This window comes from Oryzias latipes, chromosome 18, assembly GCF_053564925.1.
Source record: "Oryzias latipes strain Hd-rR chromosome 18, Olatipes_Hd-rR_3.1".
Taxonomy (NCBI): Eukaryota; Metazoa; Chordata; class Actinopteri; order Beloniformes; family Adrianichthyidae; genus Oryzias; species Oryzias latipes.
The window spans coordinates 20277524-20299119 of NC_136254.1; the positions used below are offsets into that span (position 1 = coordinate 20277524).

General features: G+C 46.3%; 1 protein-coding gene across 3 annotated transcripts; it reads left to right on the forward strand.

Moving 5' to 3' along the window:
- Positions 1 to 1139: 1139 nt before the first annotated feature.
- per1b (period circadian clock 1b) lies at positions 1140 to 18595 on the forward strand. 3 transcript variants are annotated; one of them, XM_011487497.4, is made up of 20 exons: positions 1140 to 1277; positions 7470 to 8237; positions 8703 to 8956; positions 9045 to 9166; positions 9240 to 9441; positions 9521 to 9715; positions 10285 to 10363; positions 10616 to 10722; positions 11125 to 11278; positions 11368 to 11638; positions 11715 to 11823; positions 11905 to 12058; positions 12142 to 12260; positions 12975 to 13121; positions 14619 to 14993; positions 15076 to 15830; positions 15909 to 16095; positions 16407 to 16626; positions 16703 to 16853; positions 16938 to 18595. In XM_011487497.4, exons 2-20 carry the CDS (start codon positions 7873 to 7875, stop codon positions 17190 to 17192), a joined length of 4221 nt encoding a protein of 1406 aa, XP_011485799.1. In that variant the 5' UTR covers positions 1140 to 1277; positions 7470 to 7872; the 3' UTR covers positions 17193 to 18595. The 3 variants fall into 3 exon arrangements, with proteins under 3 accessions (XP_011485799.1, XP_078791838.1, NP_001129992.1); XM_078935712.1 differs by lacking the exon at positions 1140 to 1277 and adding an exon at positions 4969 to 5184; NM_001136520.1 differs by lacking the exon at positions 1140 to 1277 and having other exon boundaries at positions 7873 to 8237; positions 16938 to 17192.
- The last annotated feature ends 3001 nt before the right edge of the window (positions 18596 to 21596 follow it).

Below are 21596 nucleotides of genomic sequence, written 5' to 3' on the forward strand. Positions count from 1 at the left end.
TTGATTTGACTCATTTCACCCCAAACCTCTCCAAAAATGAAAGTTAGTAGGTAAATGTGTTCCTGATCATCAGACTGGAAGAACTAAGCCTCAAAAAGGTTCCATGTTCAGTTTTCAGTAAACTGAAACTCATTTTTCATTTATAAATATGTCCCTCAACCAGTGTCAAACTCAGCATTTATCCATCATAATACATTTTATTTTTTCTAATTTCTCCATATTAATTCTTCAAAATAATAACAAATAATTTATTTTTAATAAACCATTTCTTTTCAGCGATTTTTTAAAATTTTATTTTATTTTATCAAATAGGGTGCAGCAATTACAGTTCATTTATAAACATACTAGTGTCCCACATTGTAATCTGTTTACTGCAGCCACACAGCAGCCTCGTGCTTCCAGGGGGGGGCAAGTGGGGCATGTGACGTCAGCGCCCGGCAGCACGTTGAGGAGAGCATGAAGCTGCCTACCGGGAACCGTAAAAACTTAATAGTTGCGCAAAACAAAAACAAAAACATGAACATGACTGAGAAATGGAAGACTTTATGGTTCTTATATATTTATTATTAATTGGAAAGTTAAAAAATAAAGAGAAAAGTAAACCTTAAAATTATAAAAAATTACTAGCTGGCACTCATCTTTATGATAATAATGCATAATGGTTTTTTAATTAAACCTAACCTTAAAGCTTTTTCTTCAGTTTAAACTACTTCACTTTTTTTAAATTGAACAAGAGAAAAAATAAATGTAATAGCCAAAGAAAAAAAGTAAATTTTTCATAAGGTACGTTTTTACCGTCTGAATGTGTAACATTTCTTTTAACATTTGTGTTTTTACATTTCCACTTGAGGAAGGAAACCGGCAGCCTTCCCTAAAAAGGACTTTCGGTGCTTTTCCTGCAATTACGGTGATGGAGCCCAGCCTACATGGGGAGCAGGCCCCGCCCTCTCGTGTCCGTCTGTTTTGCGGCGAACTCAAGACCAGTCACTCTGCAACGTGACTGCCGAGCCCCGTGCGGCCGACCACGCCCCTCCCCACCAATTGTATTAGAGTGGGGCGGTCCGTGGGCGGGGTCTCAGCCCCCGTCCGTCCAATCACAGCACCTGCCTCAAAAATCCCACTCTCAAGTATGTGTTGCAGCACGTGTGGCACTGCGTGTAAACTACCATACGGGAGCAAACGCAGCAGTCCGAAGAAGCTTCACACAAGCCTGGAAAAATCCTGGATTTGTTCGAGACTTTTAACTACATTTTAGTGGAATATTGAACATATTTAAGGTGAGTCGGTTGAGTTTTTTGTCATAATATTTGAAAATAAGTACAATTTTTAGCTTGCTTGCTCGCTGGCCAACTGTGTCGTTGCTCCATTAAAACTAGTAAAGAGGTTGATATTGTCTGCAAACCCCTGAACGAGCATAATTTAAAACTCATAGCGACGCGAATGAAGCCTATTTTTTGTTGGAGAAGCTAGTGTGTTCGTTTAAATTTAGACATCGTGAGTGCTGTGGCATCCATCCAGCCTGGTTTCTGGGTGTATTTCTGTCTGATGAAGCAGATCCACCTTCTTCTCAGAACCACACCAAACACTGCTGCTGTTTTTGTTGGTGTTGTGTTTTTTTATTGTTGTTTGTTTTCTATGTTCTGACACTGATTTATGCGGATCCATTGCTGCTTCACTTTCCAGACTGTTCAGCCCTCCTCCATCCATGACACACCGTTCTTTGATCACTCCCTTTTTAACTACTTCATGTTCAAATCCCTTACTTACCACATTTACTCCATTGAAGCACATTTCTAATACTGATCCATTAAAAAAAAATAATTTCAAAATAAAAGTGTTTGCTGATGAAAATGTGCGGAAATTTGGAATTTTAGCGTTAAAATAAACCATTTTTATGCCTAAAATATTTTTGAGAAGTTCTTTAAATCCTGTTTTTAACGTTCCTGTGGCGTTCTTCTGATGATGGAGGACATATATAAAGAAAATTTAGCGTTAAATAGCATTTCTGAGTATTTCTTAATTCAAACTGTTGTCAACGCCGTTGGAAAATAAAGTATTTGTGACGTAGAAAACATACGGGACGGGCCACAAGCTCCCTGCTCCGCTCCATTCTGATACATTCACTTGTAGACGTCTAGATCCAGGAAAGTCTTCTTTGTTTTTTTTCCTCGTCCAAGCCGGCATCTGGCTGAAACCTGTATGATTGGATCGCTCCAACATTAGTCACTGAACCTCTGATGTTAGTAGGGGGCTATGAGGGGCTGTAAGCTAGCGGGAGAGCATGTAAACAGGTAGATGATGGGAAGTGGGGGTGGGTTCACTCTGCTGAAGAACTACTGCTGCTCTGCAAGAAACTATGTCCTGGAAAATGAGACTGTTTTTTTTCTGGCTAAAAACTGCAAAGTCATATAGAAATATATATCATCAAAAGATGATTGGAGTGGGACTTTCAAGTATATTTTTAATTGATTTGATTGGTCAATGAAAAGTTTGAAATGATTCTTCAGTTTCCTTTTTCAATGCTCCCTGATCAAACATGGCAATTTCAGGAAAATCTTAAGCAAGCTTATATAAGAACTTTACAGATGATTATTTTGGTCCAGCAGCCACTAATGAGCTAATTACAACATAATTGCATTGTTTGGCCTAAAGAGGTTTAATTCCTTTGATTAAAGTTTTATTTATGTCATGTACTGTATGACCGAGGTCAGCTGCATCTCATGCAACCTTTCATGTGTTGGACTTGAATGGGGGGTGCAGACAGTCTAGCTGCATCCACAGCTTCTATTCTGCCTTCTGCTGGCTTTATGCATGTATAGATGTTCACACTGTACAAGCAGGGAGGGGCTTCTTCTCATTACCCCTACAGTTGGAAGAGGCTTGATGCAAAATGTCAAAGTGGTGCCAATCTGGTGTATCTTAATCCAGGCTTTTTCTGCCACATCTATTCTGAAATATATACGACTCGGCACGCTCCTGCAGAAAGGTGCAAATCAAACGACTATTAACTGATGCAGAGGAGAACGAGAGCAAATTACGGTGCTTGAGTGTTGCTGTTTAGCTGAAATGTCTGTGGGTGGGTCCACAGATGACTCCCTGTTTATGCCAAGAATCGCCCAACCTTTCAGTGTTTTTTGCAACAGTGGCTGGTTAGAGAGCAGGACGAGGACCTTAAAATTTTGAGCGTTTGAGCTGCGAAGCTGTGTGTTTGCACTTCTTTGTGAACATTCTTCCTCAGATGTTTTGACTGCACAACATTTGCTTGGATCCTTTGAGCGGGAATAGCATGTTTCAGAGCTCGTCGTCCGCAGCGGCAGAAAGAAAATCAGGACGCAGGTGGGGGGGCAGACTCTGAGAAAAGTTGGAGTGCGGCTCTGTCCTCTGTGTTCCCTGGGGGGGGGGGAACATGACAGATTTATCAGAGGCCGCTAAGATTGCCGTTCTCACTCAAGGCGCTTGCTATGGTGAAGATTACAGCAGATCTGTTGGACAACAGTTTTGACACCTAAAATTCCTTTTTTTATCAGGTTTGTAGGCTGACCCCCCCCCCCCCCCCCCCCCCAAGCACATCTTTGATTGTTTATATCGAACTGCAACCTTAATGTGTTGCAGAATGTTTGGAGTACAATGTCATCGTTGTTGTGGTTCAAAAAGTTCATGAACACGTTTTGGCTGCTAAAGAATAGAGTTAAGATAAAGCGTTTAAATTTAGTAACTTGAGACGTTTATTATTTAAACAGGACCACAGTACAGGGCGAAACAAGGCAGGGTTCCTGGAAACTAAATAAAGACGTGTTTTGACAACTATACTTAAAGACCCACTCCGTTGAAACGGGTGTTTTTGGTGTGTTTCACATGTTCTTGTGGCAGTTTTCTGATGATAGAGGACATATATTAACTGTACGGCTGGATAGCTCCAATAGCTTCAAAATCTGTAGATCCTAGAAAACGTCAAGGTTTTTTTTTTACATTTTGGCTAAAAGCGGCAATAAATATATTTAAAAGGGCACTGGGAACGCTTAAAAGAACAAATGAATGAGCAGAAACTATCAGATTAGCTGCGTGTTGTCCTTTAGCAATCTGAGGGATGTTAGATATATTTAACATGTTTTTATGTCATGAAGATACAAAAATGACACCAAAAAATCTCTTTTGTTTTATTTTCCCTACCTTTGCCGTAGTATCTGGGTTATTGTAACATAGATTTACATAAGTGGAATTACAAACCAAATTTTGATGCCTGGCAAAAAGCTCAACGTATTTACAATCATTTACGAGAAAAGCATGAAAACGGACAGAAAAGATGACCGTGGACCGAGCTGACCTTAATCCACATTTTAGAGCCTGTTTATCACAAAAATAAGTCATTTGATTATGATGATGCTCATTTTGGGTCAGCCTCTGATTCACTGCAGCTCATTCTTTGGATAAGATGGGAATAGAACCAACGCATAAAAGGCAGGTTATTGAACTGATGTGGGACTAATGATGACAGGAGAGCAAACTCTTTTCAATTTTAGTTCTATATTCGTTTGTTTTTCTAATAAGAAAAATATATTTGGGGGATATATTAGGAATTAACAATTAGGGATCTGTTTAAATCGAGTTGGCTGCTGGATTAAGAACAAAGTTGCTGGTTTGAATCTTTTCTGTGGGTTTTTTTCCTTAAAGGTTGGACGTTTTTATTAGTTGAGTCGTTTAGATTTTTCTGTCAGTTTCTGCTTTTTTTTTTTTCCTGTGTAAAACGTTGGATTGGGTGACTGGAGGTTTAGTTTGACCGCAGTTGGGAGACGTGTGGTTTAGCCCCGCCCACCGCTGCAGCCGCGCGGCTTTTGCTGCCGTGCCTCTGCGCGCTGCGCTCTCTCATTGGTCCAGACTGCTGACCAATCAGCATTCAGCGGGGAAACGCAGTCGCGTCCACGTGCAGGATATACACAGAAAAAAAATAGAAAAAAATACAGAGCAGGTTTAGATTTACGGCGCAAGCGCATCAGACTACAGTCGCTCGTGCTTTGCCGTTTCGGAACCGGCACGGAGTTCGACGATACCTCTTCTCCTCTTCTTGTGGGCCAACCTCTAAGGGATCGTGGCGAATCCGCTTGGAACCGACCGTTTTTTTATCAGAAACTCCTGTTAGGCGCGGAGCTCCACGCCTTGACGTGCCTCGTGCTTGCTTTGCGGCAGGTGATTGGTGGGTTCTTTCAGCCTTTGAGTCCTATACCTGTTCGCTGACTGTGGTCCACATTCACGTTAATCCGGAACCTTATTCCTATGTAGTAAACGGGGCTTCTTTTTATTTTATTTTATTTTATAAATAGAAAACAGTAGGCTGAAGCTCGATCTCCATCAGTTCTGTGAAGCTCTCGTTTTATCCAGCAATCCAGAATCTCAAGATTCAACTTTTTAAAGATGGCATACTAATAACTGTGTTATTTATTCTTGTAAGTGGAACCATCCATCCAGCCGCCCACCCTCCACCCACGAATGTTTCCTTCAGCAGCACAGAAGCTGATTCTCAGAAAGTCTGTTTGTTTTTTTGTTTCCGTTTCAAACCACTCTTTCTTGTTTTTGGTCATCATTCGCCTTGATGTCATCAAGTGGATGACACTGGTTATCTTGGTTACTGAAATGAGATTTTCAGTAAGGCTGCAGTTGCTTTTTTTATTTTTATTTTTATAAAGGTTGCTGTTTTTAGAAAAAGTTCTTGGTTTTGTGTGCAGATCATTTCTGAAACCATCAGCAGTTGTTTTCTTGTTGGAGCTGGTGGGCTGCCATCCTGCTGGTGTTCTGTTTTTGGCCCGTGCTCCGTAGGTCCAATAAAGCTAGAATTCCCATCCTAATCCAGAATAACCCCATACAGGTCAGGGTCCAACTTCTCTTTTTGTTTGTGCAAAAACAAGGTACACAAAACACTTTGACCTTTCTGGCTGACGGAGCGCAGACACATGAGGATTTGGACGAGAGATTAAGACGTGTTGGGGTGTGTGGAGCGTTTTTTGCATGCAGCCTCATGGTGATTCATTCTGACGCTGACAGAGAAACCAAATTGCATAACCGGCGGCGAACGCTTTCCCCTAATCTGAGGGCTTGGGAGGGAAACACGCAGGGTGGTTTTGCTGTTTCTGGTGGTTTTTTTGAGTATCGGCTGTCCTCTCCTGGTTCAAGGCCGTGGTGATGGAGAAACCTTAAGGTCCCACTCTGATGGAAAACGGGGTTTTGGCATGTTTAGTTGGGCATTTTTTTGATGATGGAGGACGTACAGAAAGTTGAGCTTAAAATCTGAATGTTTCTCGATTCAAATCATTGTGAGTCAGGAGCAGACGACAAAATGCCGTTTGAAAAACATCAGATTTGTGACGCAGCAAATACGCTCAAGCTCCCTGCTGCAGTCCCGCCCACAACTCAAAGGCAAATTTCTGAGGAACTACTGCCGCTCTGCAGAAACTAGGTCTTAGAAAATGAGTGATTTAGGCTAAAAACATCATTGACAACACTTTAACAATGGATCAAAACCTGACCGGAGTGGTCAAGTCTGGAGGTTTTGAGCTCATCTCCTCGCTTTGCGCCCACTGTCATTAACCACGCAAGTGCACATGAACGCCATGCCCCCTTCCATCAGGGTTTTTTTTGTATGTGTGCAAGGGTGCAGCGTCCATCTGACCAAACACGACGCTCATTAGCATTTCAGCTGCAGGTGGCCTTTTTGCATGATTGCATGAAATGAAGTCAAAAGCCTGCAGTTGATCCCTTGGCTCCATGGAAACCGGCTCCTGAAGTTATTTATGAGCCGCGGTCGTCATGCCTTTCGCAGGTGGCCAGTCCGAATCTGTCTTTTGGGGGGGGGGAGCTGCGTCAGGGCTTGAAGCTGAGACAGATTCAGCCACCATACCTGTCAGAGGGCGGGCAGCGGGGGCCCTTTGGGGTGGCCAGGTGGATGAAGTTGACAGGATTTGCGACTTAGCAGAAGTCTGCGTCGTCTCTGGGTTGCGTCTGTTGGTCTTTAGGAGATTAAGCGCCATCACTGCAGCCGGGTCAATAAATAGCTGGAGACTTTTACTTGCGTAGGTTGTGGTTATAAATGTACAAATGGAGTTAATTTGACATGTAAAGCCTGATGCATCAGCGCTCTGTGATTCGGATTTGCCCCCCTCCTCCTGTTGCGTCCACATTTATTTAGTCTGCGGGGGTAAAAATGGGACTGTGCTATGACGACCAACCTGTGCAAGTTCGGGTGTTCTGTAATCCCACCTGTGCGCTGAAAGATGAGGCGGCGACTTTCAGATCACCAGCGCAGAGGACCAGAGCTGCCGCCGCGCTGCGCTGCACATCTCAGGGCCGCGTCCCCCCCTCCCACTGAGGCCAGCGCGAGAAACCCACAACTCCCCCTTTCTTGGCTTGAAGTCCTTGAGCGGCGGAGGCGACTGCAGGTGTTTTTCTAATCTGCTCTCTCCCTTTCTCCTTCATTTCAGGTGGCCTTTGGCGCCCAGAGCAACACTTCTCTGGAGGCCCTGAATCGGAGCACGAGAAACGTTGTTTTGCTGCCTTTCTCACTCTGCCTCTTCATCGCTTGGTCCCATCTGTTGAGGCGCACGCCAAGGCTGTTTCATAACCAGAGATTTGTCTCGAGTGACACTTTTTGATCCGGATCGTCCAGGATTCTGGATTCTCTGTTTGCCTTCTTTGTTTTGCTCTTTTAGTAAAACCTGTAAGGAGGTTTTTTTTTGTTTTCCAAGAAGAAAAACAACTTTTTGCTTAATTTTCCTTCAATTTTCCCAAATCGGCTTCAACTATGGTTTACTTGTGTTCACATAGTAGTCCCACTTGAACAGAAGCCAATCTAGTTCCGCTGCGCCAGCCTCGTCCTACACTAGTATGAGTTATGATGGCTGCACATCAACGCCCAGCAGCAGCACTCAGGGGAGAGTGTCGGGTGCCCACCTCAAAGACCAGGACGGAGACCCCCAGGGCCTGAGCCGGCAGAAGGCCGACCAGCCGGGCCCCCATGGCTCCCCACAGGAGCGGGGACACGCAGACGACGGGGTGTCGTCCATGGAAGGAGGGTCCAGGTCCGGAGACCAGCGGGGACCGAGCTCGGACGAGATGGAGGGGATGTCCAGCGGGAACGACTCCGGCGAGAGGGAGAGCCACCCGCGCTCCTGCGGACACCAGTCCTCACGGAGCTCCCACAGCTCCTCAAACGGGAAGGACTCCGGCTTGATGCTGGAGAGCAACAAGAGGTAGGAGCTTGACCTATGACCCTCCCGTTTCCTGTCAACTCACACAAAATATCTTTTTGAAACTTTAAGAAGTTCCCGCCTGCTTTAGGTACCACTGTTCCGCTTCATTTTTCTGAATACATTTTTTCCATTGTGAAAAAAAAAGCCTATTAAAAACACCGTTTTCATTGACGCACCACAACAGATTCACGGGTTTGTGCTCAACCACTTCCAGAAGCAACGTGAATGGCAGAAACCTCAGGGTTCTTTTGTGGAGTCGGAAGTTGAGTCAAAGCGAATCGTATAATCTGCTGGCGTAGCATCAATGCGATGTTTCGGATCAAAACACTTTATCTCCTGCAACTGAAACTGCCTTCTGCAGCACATAGTCAGATGTTTCCAGGAAGCGCCAGTCTGATCTGATTTACCTTTGGTATTTGTCTGCAACAACCTCCTGAAAGAATGTTTGGTCCTTCCTCCTTTCAGCTCCAACTCTCAGAGCCTGTCCCCCCCCGGGGGCTCCCTGGCCTACAGCCTGCTGTCCACCAGCTCTGAGCACGACCCCCCCTCCACCTCCGGCTGCAGCAGCGACCAGTCGGCGAGGCTCCAGACGCAGAAGGAGCTCATGAAGGCCATCAAGGAGCTGAAGCTCCGGCTGCCGGCCGAGCGCAAGGGCAAAGGTCACTCCAGCACTCTGAGCGCGCTCAAATACGCTCTCCAGTGCGTCCGACAAGTCCGAGGTACCCCCCCCCCCCCCTTTTTTTTTTTTTTATTCTTTTAAAATTCACCCAATGGTGTTCGTGCATCTGCTGACATGCTTATCTGCAGCCAATAAGGAGTACTACCACCAGTGGAGTGTGGAGGAGTGTCATGGCTGCAGCCTGGACTTGTCTGCCTTCACGGTTGAAGAGCTCGACAACATCACCTCAGAGTACACCCTGAAAAACACGGTGAGTGTGCAGGCCGCACCCCTAAACGCAGCTTTACGTCCGGCGCTGACGTCCCCCGCGTCTCCTGTTGCAGGACACCTTCACCATGGCCGTGTCCTTCCTGTCGGGGAGAGTCGTGTACGTGTCGCCGCAGGGCTCGTCCCTGCTGCGCTGCAAGCCCGAGTGTCTGCAGGGGACTATTTTTTCCGAGCTCCTGGCTCCCCAAGACGTCAGCACCTTCTACAGCAGCACGGCGCCCTGCCGCCTGCCCCCCTGGGCTTCCTGCATCGGCTCGGGTGAGTGTCGGGAGGGCATTGCGGCGTCTCTACTCCCCCCTCTGTATCGTCCACTGACTTGTCTGCGCTCCCCCCGCAGCCTCCCCTCCCGCCGACTGCACTCAGGAGAAGTCCATGTTCTGTCGGATCAGCGCCGACCGCGTACAGGGCGGGGAAATGCGCTACTACTCCTTCCGCCTGACGCCCTACCAGCTCACCCTCCGAGATTCGGACGCCGCAGAGCCGCAGCCCTGCTGCCTGCTCATCGCAGAGAGAGTCCACTCAGGATACGAAGGTATTGGAAAACTTTCCTTTGATGTTTTGACCCAAGGAGGCACTACAACCAATACCTCTAAACCCCGCCCCCTTTTAGACAGACTGAAGTTTTAACACAAAGATTTTGTAAGAAGGGCAACCCACTTCTCCCCTTTTTATATCTGATTGAACAGTCGGTTTAATCCAAAACAGTTTTGCAAGTTGTAAGAGACAGTGAGTAAGTTCTTGTTGCTAGGATACGATGGCGTTCACCGGCAGATGCAATGATTCAAGGGTAAATTTAGAAATGACAGAAAAAAGCTGCTCAGGCCCAGAGTGCCCCTAAACACAGAAGGAGGTCATACTTTTCCATTTATTAATATATTTAAATCATCGAGTAAAGGGTAAACAATATTAGCTTGTTACCGTGGCAACCGTGCCCGACAGAGGGAGTGAGATTGGACAGATTGCATCTCTCTGGGTTCATCTAGAACAGCAGGTTTCTCTGAATATGAATAAAGTACACACACACAAAAAATAGGTGCAAACAGAATGTCTCTCATGTATGGATGCTGTGCTATTGCTCATGTCTGCCTCGTTTCCCATCAGCCCCCCGGATCCCCCCGGACAAAAGGATCTTCACCACCAGCCACACTCCCAGCTGCCTCTTCCAGGAAGTTGACGAGAGGTCAGTTACCCTGACTCTGTTGCCACGGTTACGGCTGTGTTGCAATCTATCCGGAGAGTTTGGAACTGGCAAACGGCATGAGGCAACCTGTTCAGCCAAATGTGTTTGTTTGTCTTGTTTTTAAAGATCGCTGAACATCCGTGTTCTTTCACCGGAAAAATGTCAAAAACTTGTTAAACTCAGATTATTCCAGATTATTCTAATGAGACAAAACTCCATGTCATTTAAGCGATTACTTATCTGATTTTTCAGAGCTGTGCCGCTGTTGGGTTACCTGCCCCAAGACCTGGTGGGGACCCCAATCCTGCTCTACATCCACCCGGAGGATCGACCCACCATGGTCGCCATCCACGAAAAGAGTGAGTCGCTTTATTAGCCCCTTCTGGCTGTAGCCATGTGACCGGCTCACAAAAAACACGACGGAACCAAGTTTTAACTCCGGAGGTGTTGCCGGCGACATCTAAATACCGTAATCTTTGGACCGTTTGCCCTGACGTGGAGAAAAGCGGTTTTTCATATCAGATATGCAGCACTTCTCTGCTGTTGCATATCGGTCCACAGCTGCTTTTCTCCACTTCAGAAGCTTCCGGGAGTTTGTCCGTTTACGTCCGTAAACGGCAGAAAAGTTGCTGTAGTGGAAAGAATGTCGACACAGGCGCTAAAGTTCCGGTGTTAAACGGTGAGATGTGTCTGGACCCGCGCCCATCTCCAGAAAACCCTGAAGTACTGTGTCTGAACGCTGCACTGTGGTCTGTCTTTAGTCTTTCAGTTCGCAGGGCAGCCGTTTGACTATTCACCTTTACGGATGTGCGCCCGCAACGGCGAGTATCTGACCATCGACACCAGCTGGTCGTCCTTCGTGAATCCCTGGAGCAGAAAGGTGGCTTTCGTCATCGGACGCCACAAAGTCCGAACGTAAGACCGTCTTTTGGTTCGTTGGACAAACCGGTGGTCAGCAGGTGTATGAGTATAACCCTGAAGGTTGTTTCTGCTCCGACCTGCAGGAGTCCTCTGAACGAAGACGTGTTCACGCCACAGCCGGGCTACGAGACCCAGGTCACCACGCCGGACATCGTCCAGCTCAGCGAGCAGATCCACCGTGTCCTGGTGCAGCCGGTGCACAGCAGCAGCTCCCAGGGTTACAGCTCGCTGGGCTCCAGCGGCTCTCGGGGTTCCCGCCGTTCCCAGCAGCACCACCACAGTGCCTCCGCAACGTCGTCCAGCGACAGCAACGGCCCCGCCATGGAAGAAGCTGCGGCCGCCTCATATAAACCCGTGAGTCTGAGGCGGAGTGGCCGCTCGGCGTCGAGTCCTCTGCAGCGTCCTGACTCTTTCTAATATGCTTTTCCAGATGACCTTCCAGCAGATCTGCAAAGACGTCCACATGGTCAAGACTAACGGGCAGCAGGTCTTCATCGAGTCCCGGAACCGCCCCCCTCCCCGAAAACACGCCAGCACAGGTGAGTTTAAAGCGTTCGCCTTTGGAGAAATTCATGAAAGCGCAAACTCAAAAGCAAACTTCCTCTTCTCTGGTGATTCAGGTGCAACAAAGGCCGCCAACAGCGACCCAATCAGAGATCTGATAGCAGACGTGACACAACCGTCCAAAGCTCTGGTCCCTGCACAGCTAGTGCAGAAGGATGCCACCACCGGGTACTCCTACCAGCAGATCAACTGCCTGGACAGCATAGTCAGGTATGTGGGCGGGGCTACACCCTCACCTGGATAGCTTTCCCTCTTCCTCCTTCCAACCATTCTCTCCTGTATCGTCCAATCAGATACCTGGAGAGCTGTAACATTCCGAACACGGTCAAAAGGAAGTGCGGCTCCTCCTCTTGCACCGCCTCCTCCACGTCCGACGACGACAAACAGCCGGACGCCGGCTGCAGCAACAAAGGTACGTCCACTTTGAGGCTAACGCTCTGTAGCCCTTTGACACCAGAGATGTAGCTGCATTTATGACGTTCTTTGAACTTTCGTAACCCTTCGACCGTTCGCAAAATTAACATTACCTTAATTTCGTCAACGGTCAACTGTTTACGCATAAATGTTAACTGTCGACATTTGCGCAATCAATTTAAGCCGATTCCAAAAAAGTTGCGTCATTCACTTCAATGCTCCACTGTTTACGAATACGCGTAAATGGTGGACCGTTATCCTAATTAACAATGCTAACCAATTCGAACGGAGTTACGTTAATTGTGTAAAGGATCAACTGTTTACGCAATTAATTAATTTGAAAACAACTCCAACGAAACTACGCTAGTCATGTATACGGTCTACTGTTTACCTCAAAATGTAAACAGTTGACCGTCAATGCAATTCATTCATTTCAACAAATTCCAATGGAATTACGTTAATTGCGAAAAACGGTCGACTGTTTATCTACTGTCTACTGTTTACTGTTTTGTCGTTGGCGACTGGTCCGGCTTTAAAAGGGTCAAGTTGCCAAACAGGTTTTTTTGTTTTTAAGCCAGAAGTAGAGGACGAACGTCCAACCAGCAGGCAGTCCAACAATAATGTCACCTTAACGTGTCTGGTGCAGATATTCCTGGATTACTAACAAATGTGGTTGTTCATCTGTCTGTGCATCTGAACTCTTCACTTGCAGGTGGTTCAGTTAACCTTGTAGGTGAACCACCTACTCTGCCTCCTCTGACCATGGCGGCCAAGGCAGAGAGTGTAGCCTCAGTTACGTCTCAGTGTAGCTTCAGCAGCACCATCGTCCATGTAGGAGACAAGAAACCTCCCGAGTCAGGTGGGCACCGTCAACACATCACACCCTTCGCAGGTTCTCCTAACCTAGGAGATCGCCAGCATCCTCCAAGTTGTTGTCTCTGAAAGCCTTTTCATTGCTTCTGAAGTCCAGAGAGTGTTTGTACTTGTCGCCTCAGAATGTTATGGATGTGGGTTTTTACCCACGTTGCTCCGGTTTGGTCGGTAAGTCCTGCTGCTGTCGTAGCTAAAGCCCTTTGCTGGGGTTTCACACAACGTCATCCTAAAAAGTTTCAAAAGTTTTGTTTGACTCCCAACCTCGGGGTGGGGATAAAAAAAAAAGCCAAATCATTCTGCTTAAGGGCTTTTATTGTGATAGGTCCACTAAAGGAAGTTGAAGCAAAAACTCTAAAGGTGATGCCCCTTTTAACACCAAAGCTGCTTTGTTCTTTCCACCACCGTGATTTTTCAGCCGTTCACGCATTTAACGTCATTCCAGCAGATTCTCAAGTGGAGAAAAGCGGCTTCATGGCGGCATACAGCGCTAAAAGTGTGTTGCATAACGGCACAAGGCTGATATTTTAGGCCGATTCACGTTGATCGCATAAACGGTGGAAGAGCTACTGTAGTCGAAAAATGGCAACTATGGAGCTAAAGATCCGTTTTTTAAAGACCAAAAAGTTTGCTGAGAGCGGCTAGTACAAAAAGAGTATCCTAACTATATGGAAAGCTTTAGGCCCACAGCGCCCTCTGCTGGTTATATGTTGCATTGTTTTACAAAACCATTCAAAGTCTCTTTGATTTTTTTATTTGATTTTTTTTTTACACTTAGAAAGCATGTTAGGTTGTAAAAAATGTAAAACAAAATTGTCTAACAAGGTTTATTTCTAACAAATTTCTACAAATCCCTTCAGGTTTTAGATTATTTGTTTTTAACTTTACTGTTGAATTTGCTGATCTCACCAGAGAAAAGGAGCAAAGAAAAAAAAATCCAGTGGGAGACTTTCAGTTTTGGTACGACACAAAGGGCAATAACATATTGCTGCATTATTTTTCCCACCTCCAGTCACAGTTCTTCCAGGAACAGACGGTGCCCATGTCAGAACAAATGTCAAATTTTCTTTTTTTTGTTGATTTCTTGTTTGAAATAAGAAAAGATGCCAGAAAATGTTTTTTTTTTAACATTTGTTCATCAGCAGCAGTAATAAAAAGTAAAAAAAATCTCCAGATCTGGTTCCAGAAACTGGGTCACGCCGAGATGAAATCACAAATAAAAGCTTCCAGCGAAATCATGGAAAAGATTTCTGAGTTCAGTTGGCAGATTATCACAGATCCGTCACCCAAACGAGGATTTCTCCTCCTTTTTTATGATTCTTTGCCAATTTAAAAATGTTTTTCAGCAGATTAAATGTCATTTATAGATCTAGAAACGGTCAGTTGTTGCTATTTGAAATGTCTAGAGTTCTAAAGTTGGATTTTTCTTTCATAAATGTTCTTGTTTGAGGTAAAAGTGAATCTTTTTCTTCCTCTTCTGTCGCAGATATAGTCATGGAAGAGGCTCCTGTAGTTCTGGCTCCTCCTCCTCCTCCTCCTCCTCCTCCCACCGCTCGTGTACTGACTCCTTCCGCTGTCACAGCATCCACCTCCACAGTCGGTTCCATCCCCCCTGCCAACGCCGCCGTGACCCCCTCTGTCCCGGCCTCCCTTCCCCAGACTGGACAGCCAGAGAGGGAGAGCTGGAGAGGCGGCGGCGGCGGCGGCCGCTTGGGGCTGACCAAAGAGGTGCTGTCAGCCCACACCCAGCAGGAGGAGCAGGCCTTCCTGGACCGCTTTAAGGACCTGAGTAAGCTGCGGGTCTTCGACCAGACGGCGTCTTTGGCGGCGCGCTGTCACGTCCCCGCTGCTCCGCCGCGAGGTAAAGGGGTCCCCACCAGCCCCACCTTTACGCCCCCCTCTGTCCGAGTGTTTGTACTGACGGTTCTCCTCTGCTTACCCAGGCGTGCGCTGCTCTCGGGACTACCCCGCTGCAGGGGGCGCCAGTGCCCACCGGCGGGGGCGGGGCGCAAAGAGGCTGAAGCACCAGGAGTCGTCGGAGCAGCACGCCCCTCTGGGTGTGAGGGGAAACCGCCAGGACAGCAGAGCCGGCGCCGCCCCCATGCCGCTCTCCATGCCTATGGGGGCGGCTGCAAACTCCTCCTCCTGGCCCTCTGCGGGCTCCCAGGCCAGCATGCCCCCCGCCGCCTTTGCCCCAGGAATGTTCCCCTTCTACCCCATCTACCCGCCGCTCCAGGATCTGTCTCGTTTCCCCCCCACCCCGACCGTCCCTCCAATGATGGCGCTTGTCGTGCCCAATTACATGTTCCCCCAAATGGGGGCGCCCATATCTCAACCCGGTTTCCCCCCAGGACAGTTTTACAACCCCAACTACACTTATTTCAGCCCCCCTCCAGCCCCCGTCTCCACCGTTTTCAACCCCATGCCCACCCAGGGCAACTACCCCCCCTCCCAAAGCAGCACGGCCGAGTCCTGCACGCCCGCCGACCGGGAAGGCGCAGACTCCCCCCTCTTCCATTCCCGTTGCTCCTCCCCCCTCAACCTCCTGCAGCTGGAGGAGTCGCCAATCAACCGGCTCGAGGTTGCCACGGCGCTGGCTGCCTCCCAGCAAGCCACGCCCTCTGCGCAGGGCAGCGTTCCAGCCGGGGGGCAGAACTCGGCCAACCCGAGGAGCTCCACAGATGCTTCCAAGGAGAACGTGAGTCCATCGCGTCCTGAAGACATTCTGTGACCCGTGAGCTCCGTCATGACCGGAGATTTAACTCTGTCCCTTCAGGGGGAGGCCAACGAGTCCAACCAGGACGCCATGTCCACCTCCAGCGACCTTCTAGACCTGCTGCTGCAGGAAGACTCCCGCTCCGGCACCGGCTCTGCTGCCTCCGGATCAGGGTCCTCTGGCACCAGATCTTCAGGTTCTGGTTCCGGCTCCAACGGCTGCAGCTTGTCTGGCACCAGCGGCACCAGTAAGTGGCTTAGAACAATGACCGATTTATTTTTTTTTTTTATTATAGTTTGTTTTCTATTATCTTATTTAATCATCCAAACAGTAAGATAGTTTTTTAAAGTTGTCGGTTTACTCAGAAGATTGTTTTTATTAAGAGAAAACCATAAAAATGTATATATATATATATAAATATTTGAGGGTCAGATTGTTTTTTTTTTAGTTGATTCCTCACAGAAATGTCTAGATTTCTGTATTCCAGGAATGTCCGTCTGTGAGCGATTCAGGCTCCAGAAAGATCCTCACAGCGCTTTCCTCTGCTTGTTGCTTCAGGCAGCAGCCAGGGCAGCCACACCAGCAAATACTTTGGTAGCATCGACTCCTCCGAGAACGACCACTCCCGCAAGCAGCCACCAGGGGGCGGCGGCAGCAGCAGCGCCGGAGGAGATGGCGGCGAAGAGCAGTTCATCAAGTGTGTGCTGCAGGATCCCATCTGGCTGCTGATGGCCAACACGGACGACAAGGTCATGATGACGTACCAGCTGCCCGTCAGGTAGGATAAAACAAAACCTTCAAAAATATTTCAAACGTTTGTAGAAACTTGTAGAAAACCGTGGTTGTGACTTCAGGGACATGGAGACGGTGCTGCGGGAGGATCGCGAAGCCCTGAGGAACCTGCAGAAACACCAGCCCCGCTTCACGGATGAGCAGAAGAAGGAGCTGAGTCAGGTCCACCCTTGGGTCAGGACGGGCCGCCTCCCCCGAGCCATCAACATTTCGGTAAGCCCGACTCCTGAGGGCTGCGCGTGCGACCGCGGCGTGCAGCGGGACCCCCCCCTCACCAACGTGTCCTTCTGGTTTCAGGGCTGCGCCGGCTGCAAGTGTCCCCCGGCGATGCCGCCCGACGCCCCCTTCGACGTGGAGATCCACGAGATGGAGCTGTGCACGGTGCTGAAGGCTCAGGAGGAGAGCTTCAAGAAGAACCGCGCCGCTGACGCTCACCCAGAGGAGGAGGACGACGACGAGGCGGAGGAGAAGGAGGCCGAAGCGCATCAAGCTGCGGTCGCAGAGGCACAGAGTTTGAGATCAGGAACGTTGGAGCGACAAGGACAGACTTGAAACCAGCAAACAAGAACCTCCCGGAACGTGAAGTTAGGAGAATGGAGCTCCGTGGGAGCAGAACATTCCAGAAAAACTGTCGACAATCTGACGGATCAGGAGGGACATTTTTGGGGTTCGATCGCTGATTGACTATAGAATCTCCTCAGAAACCTCCAAAAGTGAACACTCTGGTTTATAAGAGTGAATCCTTACCACACACACACACCTTTGAGCTGTTCTGTTCTGTTTTATTTATTGAAGTTCTTCTAAGAGGAGAACCTCCTCACTGGGGTTTTTTTTATCTCCTGTGGTCCACGGTGAGCTTGTTAAGAGACAAGTTTTCATGTTTGACCTTCCTTCCTACTGAATGTTTCTGCTCTCATTTTCATCCTGTAGGGATAAATATATACATATATATATGTATAATTTTTTTAAAGGGAAAGTTCTGCCCCAAATGATACAGAGCACTTATCCGAGAACATGTACAGTGGAAGTCACAAGTTATTTTGTGTATATTTTTGTACTTGAATTCCCCACAGATCAGCAAACTCCAAGAAAGAAGAAAAAAGTTTTTTGTGATGCAAAAACCAAAAAAGTTTTCCGGACAATGAGAGGGAACCGCCATGATGTCTGTGGAGCATCAGTGCAGCCGCTTTAATGGAGCGCCAGAAGAAATAAAGGATTAAAGTCCCACTCCGATCATCTTTTCATCTATTTTTCAAACAGTTCCCAGTGGTCTTTTAATCTCGATAATGCCGCTTTTAGACAAAATCATTGACGTAGTCTCTGCAGAGGGGCAGGCGGGAGTTCATAAGAAATTCACCTCTGAGTTATGGGCGGGACCGATAGCACAGAGCACCTCCCCCTGTTGCCGAGAGCTCTCTGTTCACAACCCCAACCCAACATTACCAGCTTGGACGAGGAAAACACGTGGATCTACAAGTGGAGCGGCCCGCCCAGGGAATAATCTGTCACAAATCGATCCTTTTCAAACTGCATTTTTTTTTTCCCCCTCTGCTCCTGAATCAGGAAATCAATAAAAGAAAAACTCAGTTTTAAGCTAATTTTTCAAAAAAATATATGTCCTCCATCTTTTGAAAAACGCCCAAAAATAAAGTTAAAAACAGTTTTCATCGGAGTGGGTCTTTAAAGAATCACACGATACCATCTCCGTGTGGTCGGCACCTTCAGGAACTGTGAAGCCTTGGCGGGAGCTTTGTGTCGCTAGCGTGTGTCATAAGTGAGATCCACTAAAGGTGGAACTACTTTGTAAGAAAATCCTGAGATTTTCAAGTACTTTTTTTTTTCTCTATTTCACTTTTTCTTTTTTGTGTCCAATTGTGTAATATTGTAACAGTTTCTTATTTTTTGTGCAATTCTTTGTAAAAAAATGAAAATAAAATGACTAATAAGGCCTCAAATGTGACTTTTTTTTGTTTGTTTGCGTTTTACCAAACATCTAGAACAAAGGGGGAGTTTGTGCGTATCTTAGAGTCTGTTCTTGTTTTTGCAGCATTCCGGTACACAACCGAACGGAATGAAGTGGAAGCAGGGAGGAAACCGGGGCAGCTGCCTTCTTACCCAACCGCAGTTTCATTCTGCTCAGCTGTGGTTTTAAACCCAAAGAGGTCACCGCAGCTTAAAAAAGACAGAGGCACGTCCTCCTTCAGGCAGGGTAGCAGAGTTTGCCGTAATGACTGTAAAGCGTGTGGTTGATGTAAACACTCGATGGAGATGAACCACATTGATGTTTGGTTTTCCACCATGCCTGTGTGCCACAACAATGTTCATGCACTCGAGAGCATATTTCAGGTTTTTCTGGACTTATGTTTAAAATTCCTCATTTTGTTTTGAATTCTTTCCCAGACTGAAATTATGTCAACACTTAGTTACCTTTTTGGCTAACTTTATGTTAACATTTTTAAAAATATTTTTTAAACTGGCTCTGGAAAGTTTGTTAAAAAAAAACAAAAAACTAAAAAGTATTTTAAAAAGTAAAAAAAAAATAAAAATGGGAGACAGCAGCTCCATGAGCTCAGCAACTTTCAGCTAAATGCTAGCATGCTAAGATGAAGGCTAGGCCAGAATTCCTTCACTACAAAGTGCACTATATAGTGGGTTCGCCGTTTTTTTTTTTTTTTTTTAGTGCTGTCCCAATCTACAATTCGAAAATCGAGTGCCCTAGAAATTTCCCAGAATTCTCTGTGCATAACCAGTGTGCCACGAAGCTCACTAGATTGGCTGATAAAGACCACAATGCATTGTGTCGGAATACATTTTGCAAAAGAAGAAAATTTAAAAAAAAAAATTCAATAAACCATCAATGGTTTTCTCGTCAAAGCACAGAAGATTTATAAATAGTTGTCATAAAATGCTGGATTTTTTAGTTTGTGAAATCAGCGACTTCCCATTTCCCCTAACCCTTGTCCTATCTTAGATGACCCGATCCTTACTTTGACGTGTTATCCCTACCATGATAAAGGTGGAAAGATTTCATGTAATCCATGTGAAGATCACAAATTATTGAAGAAAAAAGGTTCAGAGCACTAGTGGGTCTAGATGACCCACTAGACAGTGTTTGAGTGCATAGGATAGCACAAGGGTTATGTAACAAGGGTAGACTGACGGTTTAATTTATATTCTTATTTATTTTTAATTTCACCAAATCCTGATCATTTTTATATATATATTTTAATAAATGTTCATATTGTTCATAATCAGGATGTATATATATTTTTGAGACATGAATGCAAATATCTGTACTATCACTTTAAGAGAACTTTCTAGTTTTGTGCGCCACCCTCTTTCTCTCAGTTCACGCTGAGACGGCTAAGAGGAGGATACTGCGACCCCAGGTGTTAAACCAGGGAACTACATGTCACCAAGTTATCTGTTTTGTTTGATGTACAGATCCCGCTGTGGTGATCAATAAACGGGCAGCAACCAGCAGATGCTTGGGTCCAGACTCTCCTCATTTTTCCAGCAACACAAATAAGAACACAACGCAGATCGATTGGGTCAACGGACGCGCATTACGAGCTGGATTGCAGCCAGACAGATACGCGCCGGTTACAGTTACAATGTAGTTACAACATAACAATACTTGAACAGTACTTGGTGGAAGACAGACATGTTGGAAAAATTTGGATCTAACTAAAAAAAAATCCTGCAGCACAGCAAACACATTTTTGTTGTCAGATCTCACATAACAGGGCTGTACGTGTAGAGGTGTAGTGGTTTGCACTCTTGGCTTATAGGGATAAGGCCCTGGTTCAAATCCCAGTGGGACCCTTGGAGTTTGCAAGTTCTGCTTGTGCATGTTTGGGTTTCCTGGAGGAACTCAACAGTCCAAATATTGGTTTCAGAGGGGTTAATTGATGATTCTAAATTTTCCCCAAGGCCGTGTCACACTGCAGCTACATGTATTTTCCATCAATGCATTTTCGGTTTTTCGTGATACATGCATTGATTGACGCAATTCATAAGCGCAGATGTCCATCAAGGGCTTCACCTGACAATTCTTTACGTGAATTCGGTTTTGAGCTGTATACATTTTTGGTGTTTTGAGAATTACGCAGTTAATGCGTATTTTATGTAGTTTATTCGCAATTATTACATAAATCTAACGCAATTGTGCGTGAATTTCGCTAGATGCATATGCAAACTTGTGGCATCTCACGCATGTACCACCAATATATAACCTTTATATCGCGTATACAAGTCAAGTTCAAATTATGTATTTAAGGGGAAAAGAATTTGGACTTTTACGTTGATTTATGTGTTCTTTACATGATTTAGCCATACTTCTACCGTGGTTTTTCATGTACTATTTGTGAAGGGTGTACCTGTCTTTGGCCAACAGTAGCTGGGATAGGCTCCAGCAACCCATGACCTCAAAACGACTTCAGTGGGTTGTGAAGATGGGTGGATGGAAATCTTACAAACCAAGAAACAAAACGGAAAAAATATATAATATAACCCAAAACAAGTCCATTGGTGACTTTGTTGCTGAATCACTTGATATCAAACTTCTGTGTAAATTAATGCTATATCTAAAACTATGTTGTAGGAGATTTGGAGGAACTAAAAAGACCAATTGTAAAACAAAACAATAAAATTGTATCAGAAAAATCTGTATCATCAGGGCCATTTTTTCCCACTGGAACGCAGGTCACCAGTAGGCAGGTTAGCTTCAAAAGCTGCTAACAAGACCACATCTTGTTGCTGCAGGCCAAGGCTTCACCTGTGACCTCACACTGAGCTGCATACGCCTTATGTATGGCTGCCATTCCACAGAGTTAATGCCGTTTCCCCTCAACTTTCTCACCCTTCCTTCCACAACGTCCCACCCATCTCATTCACCTCCCGCGAATGCCTCCCCCCATCTCCACGCCTCCACACCACTTCTCCCTCCTATTTTTT